The following is a 17584-nucleotide window of genomic DNA, read 5'->3' on the forward strand; positions in this document are numbered from 1 at the left end:
CTATGTAACAAAACTGTCTTTTTGTAGTCTATGTAACAAAACTATCTTTTTGTAGTCTATGTAACAAAACTGTCTTTTTGTAGTCTATGTAACAAAACTGTCTTTTTGTAGTCTAAGTAACAAGACAGTCTTTTTGTAGTCTATGTAACAAAACTGTCTTTTTGTAGTCTATGTAACAAAACTGTCTTTTTGTAGTCTATGTAACAAAACTGTCTTTTTGTAGTCTATATAACAAGACAGTCTTTTTGCAGTCTATGTAACAAGACAGTCTTTTTGCGGTCTATGTAACAAAACAGTCTTTTTGCAGTCTATGTAACAAAACAGTCTTTTTGTAGTCTAAGTAACAAGACAGTCTTTTTGTAGTCTATGTAACAAAACTGTCTTTTTGTAGTCTATGTAACAAAACTGTCTTTTTGCGGTCTATGTAACAAAACAGTCTTTTTGCAGTCTATGTAACAAAACAGTCTTTTTGTTAGTCTAAGTAACAAGACAGTCTTTTTGTAGTCTATGTAACGAGACAGTCTTTTTGTAGTCTATGTAACAAGACAGTCTTTTTGCAGTCTATGTAACAAAACTGTCTTTTTGTAGTCTATGTAACAAAACTGTCTTTTTGCGGTCTATGTAACAAAACAGTCTTTTTGCAGTCTATGTAACAAAACAGTCTTTTTGTAGTCTAAGTAACAAGACAGTCTTTTTGTAGTCTATGTAACGAGACAGTCTTTTTGTAGTCTATGTAACAAAACAGTCTTTTTGCAGTCTATGTAACAAAACAGTCTTTTTGTAGTCTATGTAACAAAACAGTCTTTTTGCAGTCTATGTAACAAAACAGTCTTTTTGTAGTCTATGTAACAAAACTGTCTTTTTGTAGTCTATGTAACAAGACAGTCTTTTTGCAGTCTATGTAACAAGACAGTCTTTTTGTAGTCTATGTAACAAAACTGTCTTTTTGCAGTCTATGTAACAAAACAGTCTTTTTGCAGTCGATGTAACAAAACTGTCTTTTTGCAGTCTATGTAACAAAACAGTCTTTTCGTAGTCTATGTGACAAAACAGTCTTTTTGCAGTCGATGTAAAAAGACAGTCTTTTTGCAGTCTATTTAACAAGACATTTTTTTTGCAGTCTATGTAACAAAACAGTCTTTTTGTAGTCTAAGAAACAAAGACAGTCATTTTGTAGTCTATGTAACAAAACAGTCTTTTTGCAGTCTATGTAAAAAAACAGTCTTTTTGTAGTCTATGTAACGAGACATTTTTTGCAGTCTATGTAACAAAACAGTCTTTTGTAGTCTATGAAACAAGACAGTCTTTTTGTAGTCTATGTAACAAAACAGTCTTTTTGCAGTCTATGTAACAAGACACTGTCTTTTTGTAGTCTATGTAACAAGACAGTCTTTTTGTAGTCTATGTAACAAGACAGTCTTTTTGTAGTCTATGTAACAAGACAGTCTTTTTGTGTCTATGTAACAAGACAGTCTTTTTGCAGTCTATGTAACAAGACAGTCTTTTTGTAGTCTATGTAACAAGACAGTCTTTTTGTAGTCTATGTAACAAAACAGTCTTTTTGTAGTCTATGTAACAAGACAGCCTTTTTGCAGTCTATGTAACAAGACAGTCTTTTTGCAGTCTATGTAACAAGATTGTCTTTTTGTTGTCTATGTAACAAGACAGTCTTTTTGCAGTCTATGTAACAAGACAGTCTTTTTGTAGTCTATGTAACAAGACAGTCTTTTTGTAGTCTATGTAACAAAACAGTCTTTTTGTAGTCTATGTAACAAGACAGCCTTTTTGCAGTCTATGTAACAAGACAGTCTTTTTGCAGTCTATGTAACAAAACAGTCTTTTTGCAGTCTATGTAACAAAACTGTCTTTTTGTAGTCTATGTAACAAGACAGTCTTTTTGCAGTCTATGTAACAAAACTATCTTTTTGTAGTCTAAGTAACAAGATTGTCTTTTTGTAGTCTATGTAACGAGACAGTCTTTTTGTAGTCTATGTAACAAAACTGTCTTTTTGCAGTCTATGTAACAAAACTGTCTTTTTGTAGTCTAAGTAACAAGATTGTCTTTTTGTAGTCTATGTAACGAGACAGTCTTTTTGCAGTCTATGTAACAAGACAGTCTTTTTGTAGTCTATGTAACAAGACAGTCTTTTTGCAGTCTATGTAACAAGACAGTCTTTTTGTAGTCTATGTAACAAGATTGTCTTTTTGTAGTCTATGTAACAAGACAGTCTTTTTGCAGTCTATGTAACAAAACTGTCTTTTTGTAGTCTATGTAACGAGACAGTCTTTTTGTAGTCTATGTAACAAAAGAGTCTTTTTGTAGTCTATGTAACGAGACAGTCTTTTTGTAGTCTATGTAACGAGACAGTCTTTTTGCAGTCTATGTAACAAGACAGTCTTTTTGCAGTCTATGTAACAAAACTGTCTTTTTGTAGTCTAAGTAACAAGATTGTCTTTTTGTAGTCTATGTAACGAGACAGTCTTTTTGTAGTCTATGTAACAAAACTGTCTTTTTGCAGTCTATGTAACAAAACTGTCTTTTTGTAGTCTAAGTAACAAGATTGTCTTTTTGTAGTCTATGTAACGAGACAGTCTTTTTGCAGTCTATGTAACAAGACAGTCTTTTTGTAGTCTATGTAACAAGACAGTCTTTTTGTAGTCTATGTAACGAGACAGTCTTTTTGTAGTCTATGTAACAAGACAGTCTTTTTGTAGTCTATGTAACAAAACTGTCTTTTTGCAGTCTATGTAACAAAACTGTCTTTTTGTAGTCTAAGTAACAAGATTGTCTTTTTGTAGTCTATGTAACAAAACTGTCTTTTTGCAGTCTATGTAACAAAACAGTCTTTTTGCAGTCTATGTAACAAAACTGTCTTTTTGTAGTCTATGTAACAAGATTGTCTTTTTGTAGTCTATGTAACGAGACAGTCTTTTTGTAGTCTATGTAACAAGACAGTCTTTTTGTAGTCTATGTAACAAGATTGTCTTTTTGTTGTCTATGTATCAAGACAGTCTTTTTGCAGTCTATTTAACAAAAGAGTCTTTTTGTAGTCTATGTAACGAGACAGTCTTTTTGTAGTCTATGTAACAAGACAGTCTTTTTGTAGTCTATGTAACGAGACAGTCTTTTTGTAGTCTATGTAACAAGACAGTCTTTTTGCAGTCTATGTAACAAAACTGTATTTTTGCAGTCTAAGTAACAAGATTGTCTTTTTGCAGTCTATGTAACAAGACAGTCTTTTTGTTGTCTATGTAACAAAACTGTATTTTTGCAGTCTATGTAACAAGATTGTCTTTTTGCAGTCTATGTAACAAAACTGTCTTTTTGTAGTCTAAGTAACAAGATTGTCTTTTTGCAGTCTATGTAACAAAACTGTCTTTTTGTAGTCTAAGTAACAAGATTGTCTTTTTGCAGTCTATGTAACAAGACAGTCTTTTTGTTGTCTATGTAACAAGACAAGATTGTCTTTTTGCAGTCTATGTAACAAAACTGTTTTTTTGTAGTCTATGTAACAAGATTGTCTTTTTACAATCTATGTAACAAAACTGTCTTTTTGTAGTCTAAGTAACAAGATTGTCTTTTTGCAGTCTATGTAACAAGACAGTCTTTTTGTTGTCTATGTAACAAAACTGTATTTTTGCAGTCTATGTAACAAGATTGTCTTTTTGCAGTCTATGTAACAAAACTGTCTTTTTGTAGTCTAAGTAACAAGATTGTCTTTTTGCAGTCTATGTAACAAGACAGTCTTTTTGTAGTCTATGTAACAAAACTGTATTTTTGCAGTCTATGTAACAAGATTGTCTTTTTGCAGTCTATGTAACAAAACTGTCTTTTTGTAGTCTATGTAACAAAACTGTCTTTTTGTAGTCTAAGTAACAAGACAGTCTTTTTGTTGTCTATGTAACAAGACAGTCTTTTTGTAGTCTATGTAACAAGATTGTCTTTTTGTAGTCTATGTAACAAGACAGTCTTTTTGTAGTCTATGTAACAAAACTGTCTTTTTGTAGTCTATGTAACAAAACTGTCTTTTTGTAGTCTATGTAACAAGACAGTCTTTTTGTAGTCTATGTAACAAGACAGTCTTTTTGCAGATATTCTCCATTGTCCAGTATACAATTGCATTACATGTCCAGTATATATGCCAATTATGTTCGTATAAAATTCTGATATTTAAGCAAATGAAATGTTGTACAGATCCTGTCCGCGGATATTGATCTTTACGTTATTATGATGTAGGGATATTTACAACATAAAGCCGTTTTATCTATGAAGCCTGGATTCTTTATCTACTATGTATAAAATACACGTACGTACATGCATATCTAACACAATGTCGTTAGACACCAGCAATGCTGACGTGTACCTATCAGAAAAAAAGCTGACACAAAACAGAGACCGATGACAAGTTAACATGTTATGAACCAATCCATGATAATCTAGCATTACAAATCGTGTTGCAACCAATCACTGAGAAGATTAGGTTTTATTGAGATCAATCAATCTGATAAATGCATTCTATACGTTATTTTTTTTAAACTTTGAATGAATCTACACTCGGGTATAATTTAATTTTCACCAATTTATACAATTATATGAAATGACCATAATTATCATTGGCAATTTGATACATAAATATACTGTATAGCAACAAATTGGTGGCAAAATGTCAACACAATGTGTGACTTCAGTTAGTCTTGGCCTTTTCTTGAAAGTCACATATGCTTAATTAGTTTCACCAATCACAAGAGAGCTTTGGCGTGAAGGCACCTCTCTACTATTCTTAGTTGACCAATCAGCAGCGAGCTTTGGCGTTAAGGTATATACCATTCTTACTCCTCATCACAGCGGCAGGTTGTTTCTTCACTTCAACGGACGGGTCAAGTTCAAACGTGTACCTGGAAATAACAGACAGAATTTACAGTATAACACGCGTCTGAAATGAGTTTTCGAATACTATATATATATTTTTTGTTTTGTTTGTTATAAAGAAATACTGTTTCCCAAACATGCTTTGCATAACTACACTAGTCGTTCAAACACATGAAAACCGTACTATTATCTGAAACAGTAAATGTATGGAGGAGAGACTACCAAATAGTATTACAGAAGCCTCACTTGTGCAGTATCCTTGCGATAGTGACTTTCTCCTCATTCATTGCAAACGTCTGTCCAATACAGTTCCTGTGACGAAAACAAACAATTAAATAAACACAAGGAAAATAGATAGTCAAGAAATCCACACAGTTTACCAACAGACAAACTGATGAGAATGAAATGAACAGGAACAACACATGCTGGGTCTAATGAATGGAACTGGGGGTGCCGACAACACAGATAAATTGATAATAATGAAATCAAGAAAACAGTCCCGTTTCTTAGCCAAATAAGTGGTTAAAATCAACAAAACATTCATGGACACATCGATAACCTCAGTACAAGTCTAACCTTGGGCCAGCAGCAAAGGGAATAAAGGCAAACGAGTCCATCTTTGTGGCGTTTTCTTTGGAGAACCTCTCGGGTATGAATTCCTGGGGGTTGTTCCATACCGCGGGGTTCTGGTGGACAGAGTAGATAGCACAGGAAAGAAAAGTCCCGGGTGGAAAGGTTTTCCCGTCAATAGTGAACTCGCGGGTACTTTCTCTCTGTATGAAGGGGACGGGACTGTGGAGCCGCATACCTTCTTTGATACACATGGTTAGATATTGTAGCTTTGGCATGTCCTCCCTAGAAACACACACAAGGCAAATATTGAACGAATGACGAAAGGAAATTTATGTCTACAGGCTCCTGCATCACTGTGGGGGCAACGTACTGACCAATGTAGGATTATAATTATTGAAAATGATACATTATAAACAACAAACATATTGACTTTATCAATAAAAGGGTCACTTTATATCACGTCACAGCTATGGTTATAAGGTCAAGGTTACGTCGAGCTATAGTCCGAATAATTCTTGGTCCCCGTTTCCATTTTTTTTCTTTTAGCTCCTTGAACTAGGAATATTGAGTTTTGACTGTTAATGTATAGGTTTAGTATGTCTTTCCTGTCAAATCGTAGAATTTCGTTTGTCTGTCGAAGAAAAGCACACAAACCAGTAATTAATTCGCTAGGTAGTTATGGGAAACTGACCACTTAAGATGGTCCGACACACGACCTTCCAGGACACTGTCAATTTCCGCCTGGACTTTGGTCTGGTGCTCTGGGTGTGTTGCTAGGGAGTACAGTATCCACGAGATGGCGCTGGCCGTTGTGTCGTGTCCTGTACCAATGATAATGATGATATATAATATATTCCATATAATATATAACATAAAATAGTATAAAACCACCCATAGTGATCGAAACGAATCTTGGATCGATTAGTTTAACGTCCTTTTAACAACCATGGTTAGTTAAGGACAAGCCAGGTTTATGGATGAAGGGAAGTCGGGGTGCTCGGAGGAAAACTACCGACCAGCGGTCATTGCCTATCAACTGCTAACATGAGATTTGAACTCGCGACCAACAGGTGGAGGGGTTGTGGTAATCTGTGGAGACATCTTAACTCGGTAATCGCGATCCCTATTGAGAAACTGAAATGAAAAACTAAATACAGTGGAACGACAACACATTCTTGAAGATCCCTTTTTTTTTTTTTTTTTTTTTTTTTGCGGAACCTGATAAGGTTTGAAGATCAGCTAGATATATTTGTTAAACTTCACCTTCAAACAGGAACGTGTCAACCTCATTCCGGATTTCCTCCCTGGTCAGTCCGTTCCCGTTCTCATCCCGAGCCATCAGTAGAATGTCCAGGAAATCTTTGTACTTCTTGTCCGGAACACCTCCTGCTTCCTGGGTAATTATTCAGTAATTGATCGTGAATACATAGAAGAACAACAACTCAACACTAAAGTTTGAAAAGGACGTGACTCTGTCAACAATACTGTCAAGATTTGTGCAATTTAATAAGACTTTTCATAAATTTCGTATAATAGTATGGCCAAGGTTATATCAAAGGCCTACTACCATTCCGGAGTTAAACATAATGGTTTCTTTAAAACATTAATAACATCAGAAAATATTTATCGATGGCATAAGATGAGGTAACAACACCAAACATATGCGAGATTTACTCCGTTGTATATGATAACAGTGGAGAGTCATTTCACTGTTTTGCCTTCGGGAGGCTGAAGTTGGTTCCGAGTTCCGAGTTCCGAGTTCCGTTTAAGCTAAACGGAACTCGGAACCAGTTCCGAGTTCCGTTTAAGTAAAACGGAACTCGGAACCAGTTCCGAGTTCCGTTTAAGGATTTTGTTTTTTTAAACAAATTTTAAAAAATTCAATTTATGTAATTTAAACATATTACAAATGTTTTCTGTTGTGTTTTTTCATGGATAATTTGTGATAGAGCTAGTTTAAATACGTTTTCAAATAACATCTATTTCCGTTTAAGTAAAACGGAACTCGGAACCAGTTCCGAGTTCCGTTTAAGGAAATTCTCTATCTTTTTAGAAAAAAGTTGTCAATGTGCTTTGGACATATTAGAAATGTTGCCTGTTGGCTTTTTTAATGGATTAATATTGGTAAATCCTCTTTAATTTAGTTTTCGATCAACTCCCATTTCCGAATTCCGTTTAATTAAAACGGAACTCGGAACCAGTTCCGAGTTCCGTTTAAGGAAATTTTCTATCTATTTAGATAAAATCATTCTATATGCCTAAGACATATGAGAAATGTTGCCAGTTGTCTTTTTTCATGGGTTACTAGTGATGGATCTACTTTAATTCAGTTTTTTATCAACTCCTATCTCCCAGTTTCGTTTAAGTAAAACGGAACTCGGAACCAGTTCCGAGTTCCGTTTAAGGACATTTTCTATTTATTTAGATAAAATCATTCTATATGCCTAAGACATATGAGAAATGTTGCCAGTTGTCTTTTTTCATGGGTTACTAGTGATGAATCTACTTTAATTCAGTTTTCGATCAACTCCTATCTCCTAAAACGGAACTCGGAACCAGTTCCGAGTTCCGTTTAAGGAAATTTTCTATTATTTTAGATAAAATCATTCAATATGCCTAAGACATATGAATAATTTTGCCTGTTGTCTTTTTTCATGGGTTACTAGTGGCAAACCAACTTTAATTTAGTTTTCGATCGACTTCCATTTCCCAGTTCCGTTTAAGTAAAACGGAACTCGGAACCAGTTCCGAGTTCCGTTTAAGGAAATTTTCTATCATTTTAGATAAAATCATTCAATATGCCTAAGACAAATGAACAATGTTGCCTGTTGTCTTTTTACGTTGGTTACTAGTGAGGAATCCACTTTAATTTAGGTTTCGATCAACTCTTATTTCCCAGTTCCGTTTAAGTAAAACGGAACTCGGAACCAGTTCCGAGTTCCGTTTAAGGAAATTTTCTATCATTTTAGATAAAATCATTCAATATGCCTAAGACATATGAAAAATGTTGCCTGTTGTCATTTTTCATGGGTTACTAGTGGCAAATCCACTTTAATTTAGTTTTCGATCGACTTTCATTTCCCAGTTCCGTTTAAGTAAAACGGAACTCGGAACCAGTTCCGAGTTCCGTTTAAGGAAATTTTTATATCATTTTAGATAAAATCATTCAATATGCCTAAGACATATGAATAATGTTGCCAGTTGTCATATTTCATGGGTTACTAGTGGCAAATCCACTTTAATTTAGTTTTCGATCGACTTCCATTTCCGAGTTCCGTTTAAGTAAAACGGAACTCGGAACCAGTTCCGAGTTCCGTTTAAGGAAATTTTCTGTTATTTTAGATAAAATCATTCTATATGCCTAAGACATATGAGAAATGTTGCCTGTTGTCTTTTTTCACGGGTTACTAGTGATGAATCCACTTTAATTCAGTTTTCGATCAACTCCTATCCCAGTTCCGTTTAAGTAAAACGGAACTCGAACCAGTTCCGAGTTCCGTTTAAGGAAATTTTCTATCATTTTAGATAAAATCTTTATATGCCTAAGAACATATGAATAATGTTGTTGTTGTCATTTTTACTGGGTTATAGTGGCAAATCCACTTTAATTTGTTTCGACGACTTCATTTCGAGTCCGTTTAAGTAAAACGGAACTCGAACAGTTCCGTTCCAGTTCGTTAAGTTCTATTATTTTAGATAAAATCATTCTATATGCCTAAGACATATAGAATGTTCATTGTCTTTTTTCACGTTATCATGATGAATCCACTTTAATTCAGTTTTCGATCAACTCCTATCTCCCAGTTCCGTTTAAGGAAATTTTCTATCATTTTAGATAAAATCATTCAATATGCCTAAGACATATGAATAATGTTGATTGTTGTCATTTTTACTGGGTTACTAGTGGCAAATCCACTTTAATTTAGTTTTCGATCGACTTCCATTTCCGAGTTCCGTTTAAGTAAAACGGAACTCGGAACTAGTTAAATTCCGTTTAGATAAAACCATTCAATATGCCTAAGACATATGAACAATGTTGCCTGTTGTCTTTTTTCGTCGGTTACTAGTGAGGAATCCACTTTAATTTAGGTTTCGATCAACTCTTATTTCCCCGTTCCGTTTAAGTAAAACGGAACTCGGAACCAGTTCCGAGTTCCGTTTAAGGAAATTTTATATCATTTTTAGATAAAATCATTCAATATGCCTAAGACATATGAATAATGTTGATTGTTGTCATTTTTACTGGGTTACTAATGGCAAATTCACTTTAATTTAGTTTTCGATCGACTTCCATTTCCCAGTTCCGTTTAAGTAAAACGGAACTCGGAACCAGTTCCGAGTTCCGTTTAAGGAAATTTTCTATCATTTTAGATAAAATCATTCAATATGCCTAAGACATATGAACAATGTTGCCTGTTGTCTTTTTTCGTCGGTTACTAGTGAGGAATCCACTTTAATTTAGGTTTCGATCAAACTCTTATTTCCCCGTTCCGTTTAAGTAAAACGGAACTCGGAACCAGTTCCGAGTTCCGTTTAAGGAAATTTTCTATCATTTTAGATAAAATCATTCAATATGCCTAAGACATATGAATAATGTTGCCAGTTGTCATTTTTCATGGGTTACTAGTGGCAAATCCACTTTAATTTAGTTTTCGGTCGACTTCCATTTCCCAGTTCCGTTTAAGTAAAACGGAACTCGGAACCAGTTCCGAGTTCCGTTTAAGGAAATTTTCTATTATTTTAGACAAAATCATTCTATATGCCTAAGACATATGAGAAATGTTGCCTGTTGTCTTTTTCATGGGTTACTAGTGATGAATCCACTTTAATTCAGTTTTCGATCAACTCCCATTTCCGAGTTCCGTTTAAGTAAAACGGAACTCGGAACCAGTTCCGAGTTCCGTTTAAGGAAATTTTCTATCTATTTAGATGAAATCATTCTATATGTCTAAGACATATGAGAAATGTTGCCTGTTGTCTTTTTTCATGGGTTACTAGTGATGAATCCACTATAATTCAGTTTTCGATCAACTCCCATTTCCGAGTTCCGTTTAAGTAAAACGGAAACTCGAGTTATGTTTAAGGAAATTTTCTATCATTTTAGATAAAAGCAGTCAATGTACTTGGTACATAATAGAATTGTTGCCTGTTCCGATTTACGTTGAAGAATTTTTTAATGAATAGACTACGAACCAGACCTGAGTTCCGTTTAGGCCGATGCTGGCGTAGACATTGCTGTTAAAGACTGAATATTTTGATGCTTATGATCGCATCGCAATACGGGTGCCTTTTAGTAATCAGGTTGTCCGTCTGCCTGTCGATCGGTCCGTCCGTCTGTATGGTTTTCTGTCCGCCTGTCCGACCGGCTGTTTCGCTTTTTGCTACCACTATTTATCAAAAGACAAGGAACTGTTTCAAATTTCATTTGTAGGTTACCCCGGCGCCCATGTTTTGTATACTGCAATTTGGGACCAATTGGTCAACATGATGGCCGATAAGCATATATTTTGGATTTTTGATAGTTGAAAATTGTTACCCTTTTATCTTAGAAAGTACCAACTGGATCGGTCTCAAATTTTATAGGTAGATTTCCCTTATGTGACGTTTACCGGGTCCGATCCAGTCACAATTAACTGATGATCTATAGTGTCTATATTATGTACTGTTCCTATCAAATTACTCAGTGCAAATATATACAAATAATACACAGCTGATCTAGCTGTGATTCTATCTATCCCTAAATATTATGATTTACAATATCAATCTCCTACTGATCACTCAGTGCCTCTGAGTGATCATGATAACGTTAACTTCAAAATATACAAACAGCATAAATCATACAGATCAGAATAATTATTAAATGATTAGCAGCACAACTACTGAATTATCTATAAGCCTATGCGAGTAGTCTCAACCCTACCTCGGGTGATTCGATAATCCCTACTCGTACATATATAACCAGACTACGATAAAATCAGATGTTATATTATCTATTAAGAACCTTTCCCTAAGGCCTAACACTACCGAGCTACCGAGTACTACAAAATCACCGTGCACTCAACAGTTACTCATGCTATGCTACTGAGCACTCACGTTTACCGACAGCCACTTATCAGAGTGTAATCACTCCAGCAATGACTTCCACACACTTTAATTATTACTTATTACCCCAGGGTACTCAACAAGAGTTCATTACACTAGCTACATTTCAATGTATTATTGTTAAACTGTTATTCATTTCAACGAGCAAATCCCCAAGGCTCAGTTTTACAACTTTCTCTCCAGTGTATATAACGCGGAGGAGGAAAGCCTTTCCGACCCCTCCCTCCCTGTTCTTATTCTAGGGCAACGGTCAATCTCCTGATCTCAAAACTCCTACCCGTAAGATTTTTATCAAAGTGGACGTATATATGGCAAGCCTTGTTCAACGGCACATCTATATTTAACATTGTACTTTACATGTGTGCTAATTCGACTTCAGCGAGCTCGGACCATCACTAAGAAAATATCTCGTTGAAAACCCGCGGGCTTTATCTGTACCTGCCGTCGGGCCATCGACACTTAGCGCCATCTATTTACAATAATCCTAGGCTCTAGAACGCTTAACTCACATATAGCTTAACATTACAAGCGTCTACTTGACGGCGAAACTAACAGACAAAAATAGAGCAGACAGCGATTCCGGATAGCATGGTAATACAACCGTATTTCATCACACTACCCACGCCCTCCGAGCAACACGTGTCCTCACGTGGCCATTACAGATAACTATAAGATACAAAATAGATTAAAGATAAAGGATTTATTGGTGGTTGTGACAAAGAAAACGATCAATTTGTCGCGGGTAATCAGTAGGTACCTATTTCCAGTGCCTCTGCCCCAAAGAATTCGCAATACTCCACCAGCTCGACATCTCGGCCGTTTGTCCGAGTATCTGGTGGTCTTCGTAAACAGTTTTTCTGCTTCACAGGCTGCTGTCCTTAGCTCTGGTTCATAGGGATCAGTCTGTGTTGATGCATCCGCTCTTTCAAAATCGGTCTGTGTAGGGATGGAACTACGTAGCTTCTTCGAAACAACTGGCATCGGAACCATATTGATCGGATCCTTAGGGTCCACCCTTCTCTTTGGTGCCATGACAGGAATCGGCCTCGTAGGTTTTCTTATTGCACGTCCTGCCAAGAGGCAGTCATCCTCGGAGGATGAATCATCATGCACAACGGATGAATCTGAAACTTCCCCGAGAAGATCACCAGGGTCTTGTCCCTTCCAGCTCTCCACATCGGTCTCTGGTGAGTGAGCTTTGCTAAGTGCGCCTGAAGTAGAAGGTTGAGCCTTCGGCGAGTTCTTAGAAGATAATGCAGTATTCAGACTCTTTCCAGCAGCTTTCGGAACATCTACTGTCGCATCATGGCGCTTCTGGTGCCTGGTCATATTAGTAGGTCTAAAAGTTTTGTAACTGCACTTGGGACAGGACAAGGTCTTTTTCTCCATAGTTTCAATTCCACATTTCAGAATATGTTCTTTCATATCGTCGATGTTTGCCGTCCTAAATGTACACATGGGGCATTTCTTTACCGGGGTTGTCTTGGTTTTCGCCATCTCGGATATCTGTAACAAGAAAGAGCCCTCAGTTACTTAACAGCATTAACATTTTAATAACGCGAAGTATAATCAGAATGCCACTTCGGTTTATGTCGCGTTCGCCTTGGGATTGCCCTGTCAGATTCACACTCATTCTCAACACATATGAGTTTCTTTTCTGATTCACTGACATTTTCTTGCTCATCACTCTCAGGCAAACTAGATTCAAAACATGACTCATCAACTTGAACTTGCACATCCTTGCGCTCAAAAGCTTCTGCTTTGCTCTCACCACGCAATACCTGAGGATGTTTCAATCTCATTCTATCAGCATGGATTACTTTAGGTTTCCCCTTGTACCCACATGAGACTCTGTAAGTCACATCTGTCAATCTAGCAAGTACCCTGAATGGTCCTCGCCAACGACTTGCTAACTTGTGCGTGGTGCCAGCTGGAATATTCGGGAAAAAGACATACACAGAATCACCGGACTCAAATTTGGTCCAAGACAGCTTCTAGTCATGATAACGCTTCTGTCGGAGCATCGCACCTTTTGAGTGTTTCCTTACTAACTCATGTGCAGTTTCCATTTTCTCTTTCAATTGCCAAGCCCACTGATTCTGGGGAATCGCTCTGATGTTCCTAGGCATTTCATACTGTATGTCTAATGGAGTACTCGTTTCCCTTCCTAGCATCATGGCGTTCGGAGAGCTTCCTGTTGTCTCATGCTCTGTGGAGCGATAGGCCATCATCACATATGGCAGGTGTTCGTCCCAATCCGTTTGATGGGTATCCACAAACGCACTCAGCATGGTTACGAGGGTTTTGTTGAATCTTTCAACCATGCCATCTGATTTTGGATGGTAGGGAGTGGTATGCGTCTTGTTGATCTGTAGCAATTTACACATCTCCCGGAACAACGCGCTCTCAAACTGAGATCCAAATCTTCTCTGAGTTTTCCTGTAGGTGCATCACTAGAGGATTGCACTGTCTCCATCACAGTCGATACAGGACTAGCATGAGCGACATTGGTTCCTGGGTAAATGGTTTGTGGATCCTCCTGCAGGTTCATGAGCCTCACGGGAACAGTAGTCTCGCTACTCACCAAGGATCGGGCTACCAGAGCTTTATCATTCTTCAGAAAGGAGTTGGTGCCTTCTATAATAAGTGATTCATCCTTCATCTGTTTACCCACAGGAAAATTAACATTGTCCCGTAATGATCATTTCGCTCTTACCAGGAATGGTTATCTTCTCAGTAGCGACAACTCGAAAACATCCAAGTGTTCCCTCGTACTTTGTGTCAACAGGCATATCGTCTAGAACAAGCGATCCACGTTTCAGATCAATCAGACCATTTCTTGATCTCAAGAAGTCAAGGCCAAGGATTCCTTCATTGCTTATTTGTGCAACTACTGCCTCAAAGTAAACATCCCTGCAGCCTTCAGGTTTTATCATAAAACCTCCCTGACCAAGGACTTTGAGTTCACTTCCATTAGCTGCCAAGACATCCTTTTTAACTTCTCTCAGTTTTGGTCTCCGCTCTTGTGGAATTCTCTCATACACTTCTTGTGACAAGATTGTCACAGTAGCTCCGGTATCGACCAACAGCTTTACATTGGTATGCTGAACTTCCGCATTGATATACAGTCCAGCCTCCTGAGCAGCAGAGGATACTCCGATTCCGGCTGATTGTTTACTCCTGCGCCTTCTTGTTCTAGTCCTGACTGGATTAGCAGCTCCATTTGATTTCTTATCCGATTTCTTTTTGAGCTGAGGACAATCCCTACGAAAATGTCCTGTTTCATGACACTTAAAACAGCGTCGCTCAAAGTTCGAATCCTTCCCACTTTGTTTTTGCTGATCGGGCTGATTTTTCACTCCCGATTGTAACTGGCTGATATCTCCTTGCATCTTTTCCAACTTCTGTTGGATACTTCTCAACATGGATTCCATTCCCAGACTTCTCAGTCTCTACTGGATGGTTGGCATCAGTACCCTCAGTACTTGTATTCCTCAAATAGGCATGACCATCATTTCCATGTTTCTCTGCTTTCTTATAAGCCTCCAACTCAACAGCCAGATGAATCGCATCTGTAAGGTTCTCAGGTCTCGCTTGTTTAATGCGAATACGCATATCCGAATCAGCTAGTGATTCTAGAAACTGTTGCTTGGCCAAAGTTTCTCTCACTCCACCTTCAACAGTTGGATAGGTTAAATTAACTAACCTACGAATAGCTTGACCCAGCTCTGGAAGTGTTTCATTAGCCCTCTGCCTCCTTTCCAACAACTGTACTCGATAAAGTTCAGTTTGATTTGGTGGGGCAAATCTTTGTTCGAGAGCTCTCACTAATGAGAAATAGTGATCTTGCTTCCTGGTAGGTAAATCACCAAGTATACCCTGAGCTTGTCCTCTCAAACTCACAGCAAGATATAGTCCCATCTCATACTCTGACCAGCGATTAATTCAAGCACATGTCTCAAAATGAGACAAATAATCCCTCCATGGTGTCGTGCCATCATATGTAGAGGCTTTTACTGACACATGCTTTACATTGGGTTTCCTACTCAATGATTGGTCCTCATAATCACTATCATCCAAATCAGCGATCGACTTTGGATTCGTTCTCCTCCGCTGAGGGGAATAATAGCTTGATACATCTTCTTTTCTCGATAAATCGAGCTGTACCTCTTTGATTTCTGTCTCGATAAGTGATATTGTCTGCTCTATCATCATCAAATCGCGAGGAATGGGTGTTCTCCGAGAATCTCACCTTAGGAGTGCTCTCCCCTTTACTTCGGACTCCAAAATTTCCTTCGTGTGATGATTTCTTCAGTCTTTGCTGACTAGCAGACTCTCGCAGGCTCTGATTCTGAACATCTAGTTGGCGTAACTGTTCCTGCATTTTCTCTATCTCCCTATCAATCTCATGAGATGAAATATCTTCAGGCGTGCTCATACTGCTATATAAATCAGCAATATCTGCCTTTACCTCAGAAGTTCTGCCATCTGCATACATAGATGTTATACCAGAATCTCTATAATGACTGCTCCCCTTCGACATCTGTAGTTTTGGTGTAGAGTGAAATCCCTGTCCACTATCCTCACCAAAATCCATCTCAGAATTTCTCAACTGAGTGCGAGATGTCTCATCGGAAATCATATTCACAATAATATAACAGTTAAATCTAAAATCACATTTTATTTAAAACTGAGTAATCGAACAGCACAAAAATATAGACAAGATCACCACCGCTGCCACCAAATTATGTGACGTTTACCGGGTCCGATCCAGTCACAATTAACTGATGATCGATCTATAGTGTCTATATTATTGTACTGTTCCTATCAAATTACTCAGTGCAAATATATATACAAATAATACACAGCTGATCTAGCTGTGATTCTATCTATCCCTAAATATTATGATTTACAATATCAATCCTACTGATCACTCAGTGCCTCTGAGTGATCATGATAACTTAACTTCAAAATATACAAACAGCATAAATCATACAGATCAGAATAATTATTAAATGATTAGCAACAACTACTGAATTATCTATAAGCCTATGCGAGTAGTCTCCCCTACCTCGGGTGATTCGATAATCCCTACTCGTACATATATAACCAGACTACGATAAAATCAATGTTATATTATCTATTAAGAACCTTTCCCTAAGGCCTAACACTACCGAGCTACCGAGTACTCAAAATCACCGTGCACTCACAGTACTCACTGCTACTGAGCACTCACGTTTACCGAGCACTCTCAGAGTAATCACTCCAGCAATGATTCACACACAATCATTACATATTACCGAGTACTCACAGAGTAATCACTAGTACTCTCAATGATTCATGTAAACGTAATCATTCAACGAGCAATCCCAAGGCTCAGTTTACAACTTACTCTCCAGAGTATATAACGCGGAGGAGGAAAGCCTTATTCAGGCACGTCAATCTCCGATCTCAACTCTACCGTAAGTTATTATCAACTGACGTATATAGGCAAGCCTTGTTCAGGCACATCTATATTTACCTTGTATTTACTTAGGTGCTTTCACTTCAGCAGCTCGTCCAACACTAAGAAAAATCTCGTTGAAAACCGCGGCTTTATATACTGCCGGGCAACGACATTAGCGCCATCTATTTACAATAATCCTAGGCTCTAGAACGCTTAACTCACATATAGCTTAACATTACAAGCGTCACTACTTGACGGCGAAACTCTTGACAAAAATGACATATCCGGATAGCATTTTTCATCACACTTAGGATCTTGTTAGACATCTATTATAAACTATTAAAACAATGACTCTGAAGGACATCAGTTGTCGATGGGCCATAAAACTCGTTCAAGCAAATTCATCAAGATGGCCAAGAGGCAGCCATCTTGTATTTTGATATTTACAGTTTAAAAAAAGAAAAGATCTCTTTTTCCATTGTTAGAAATATATACTACTTTGGTAGGCGCCGATAATTCTCTGGACCTTTTGTACTATACTGTCATCAATCTTTTTCGAGTGATAGCTTCAATTGTATATTCCATTTTCTAAT

At 37.3% G+C, this 17584-nt stretch overlaps 2 protein-coding genes and 1 pseudogene across 2 annotated transcripts; all 3 read right to left on the bottom strand.

Moving 5' to 3' along the window:
- Positions 1-4259: 4259 nt before the first annotated feature.
- LOC138312613 (cytochrome P450 4B1-like) lies at positions 4260-6969 on the bottom strand. The gene is made up of 5 exons (XM_069253421.1): positions 6707-6969; positions 6135-6264; positions 5447-5725; positions 5117-5182; positions 4260-4896 (listed from the first exon to the last, which is right to left on the bottom strand). Exons 1-5 carry the CDS (start codon positions 6780-6782, stop codon positions 4794-4796), a joined length of 654 nt encoding a protein of 217 aa, XP_069109522.1. The 5' UTR covers positions 6783-6969; the 3' UTR covers positions 4260-4793.
- A 5322-nt stretch (positions 6970-12291) lies between these two features.
- LOC138312614 (uncharacterized) lies at positions 12292-17229 on the bottom strand (annotated as a pseudogene).
- On the bottom strand, positions 13096-13836 carry LOC138312612 (uncharacterized). The gene is made up of 2 exons (XM_069253420.1): positions 13575-13836; positions 13096-13475 (listed from the first exon to the last, which is right to left on the bottom strand). Exons 1-2 carry the CDS (start codon positions 13834-13836, stop codon positions 13096-13098), a joined length of 642 nt encoding a protein of 213 aa, XP_069109521.1.
- Positions 17230-17584: the final 355 nt, after the last annotated feature.

This window comes from Argopecten irradians, unplaced genomic scaffold (genome assembly GCF_041381155.1).
Source record: "Argopecten irradians isolate NY unplaced genomic scaffold, Ai_NY scaffold_0390, whole genome shotgun sequence".
NCBI classification, from domain to species: domain Eukaryota; kingdom Metazoa; phylum Mollusca; class Bivalvia; order Pectinida; family Pectinidae; genus Argopecten; species Argopecten irradians.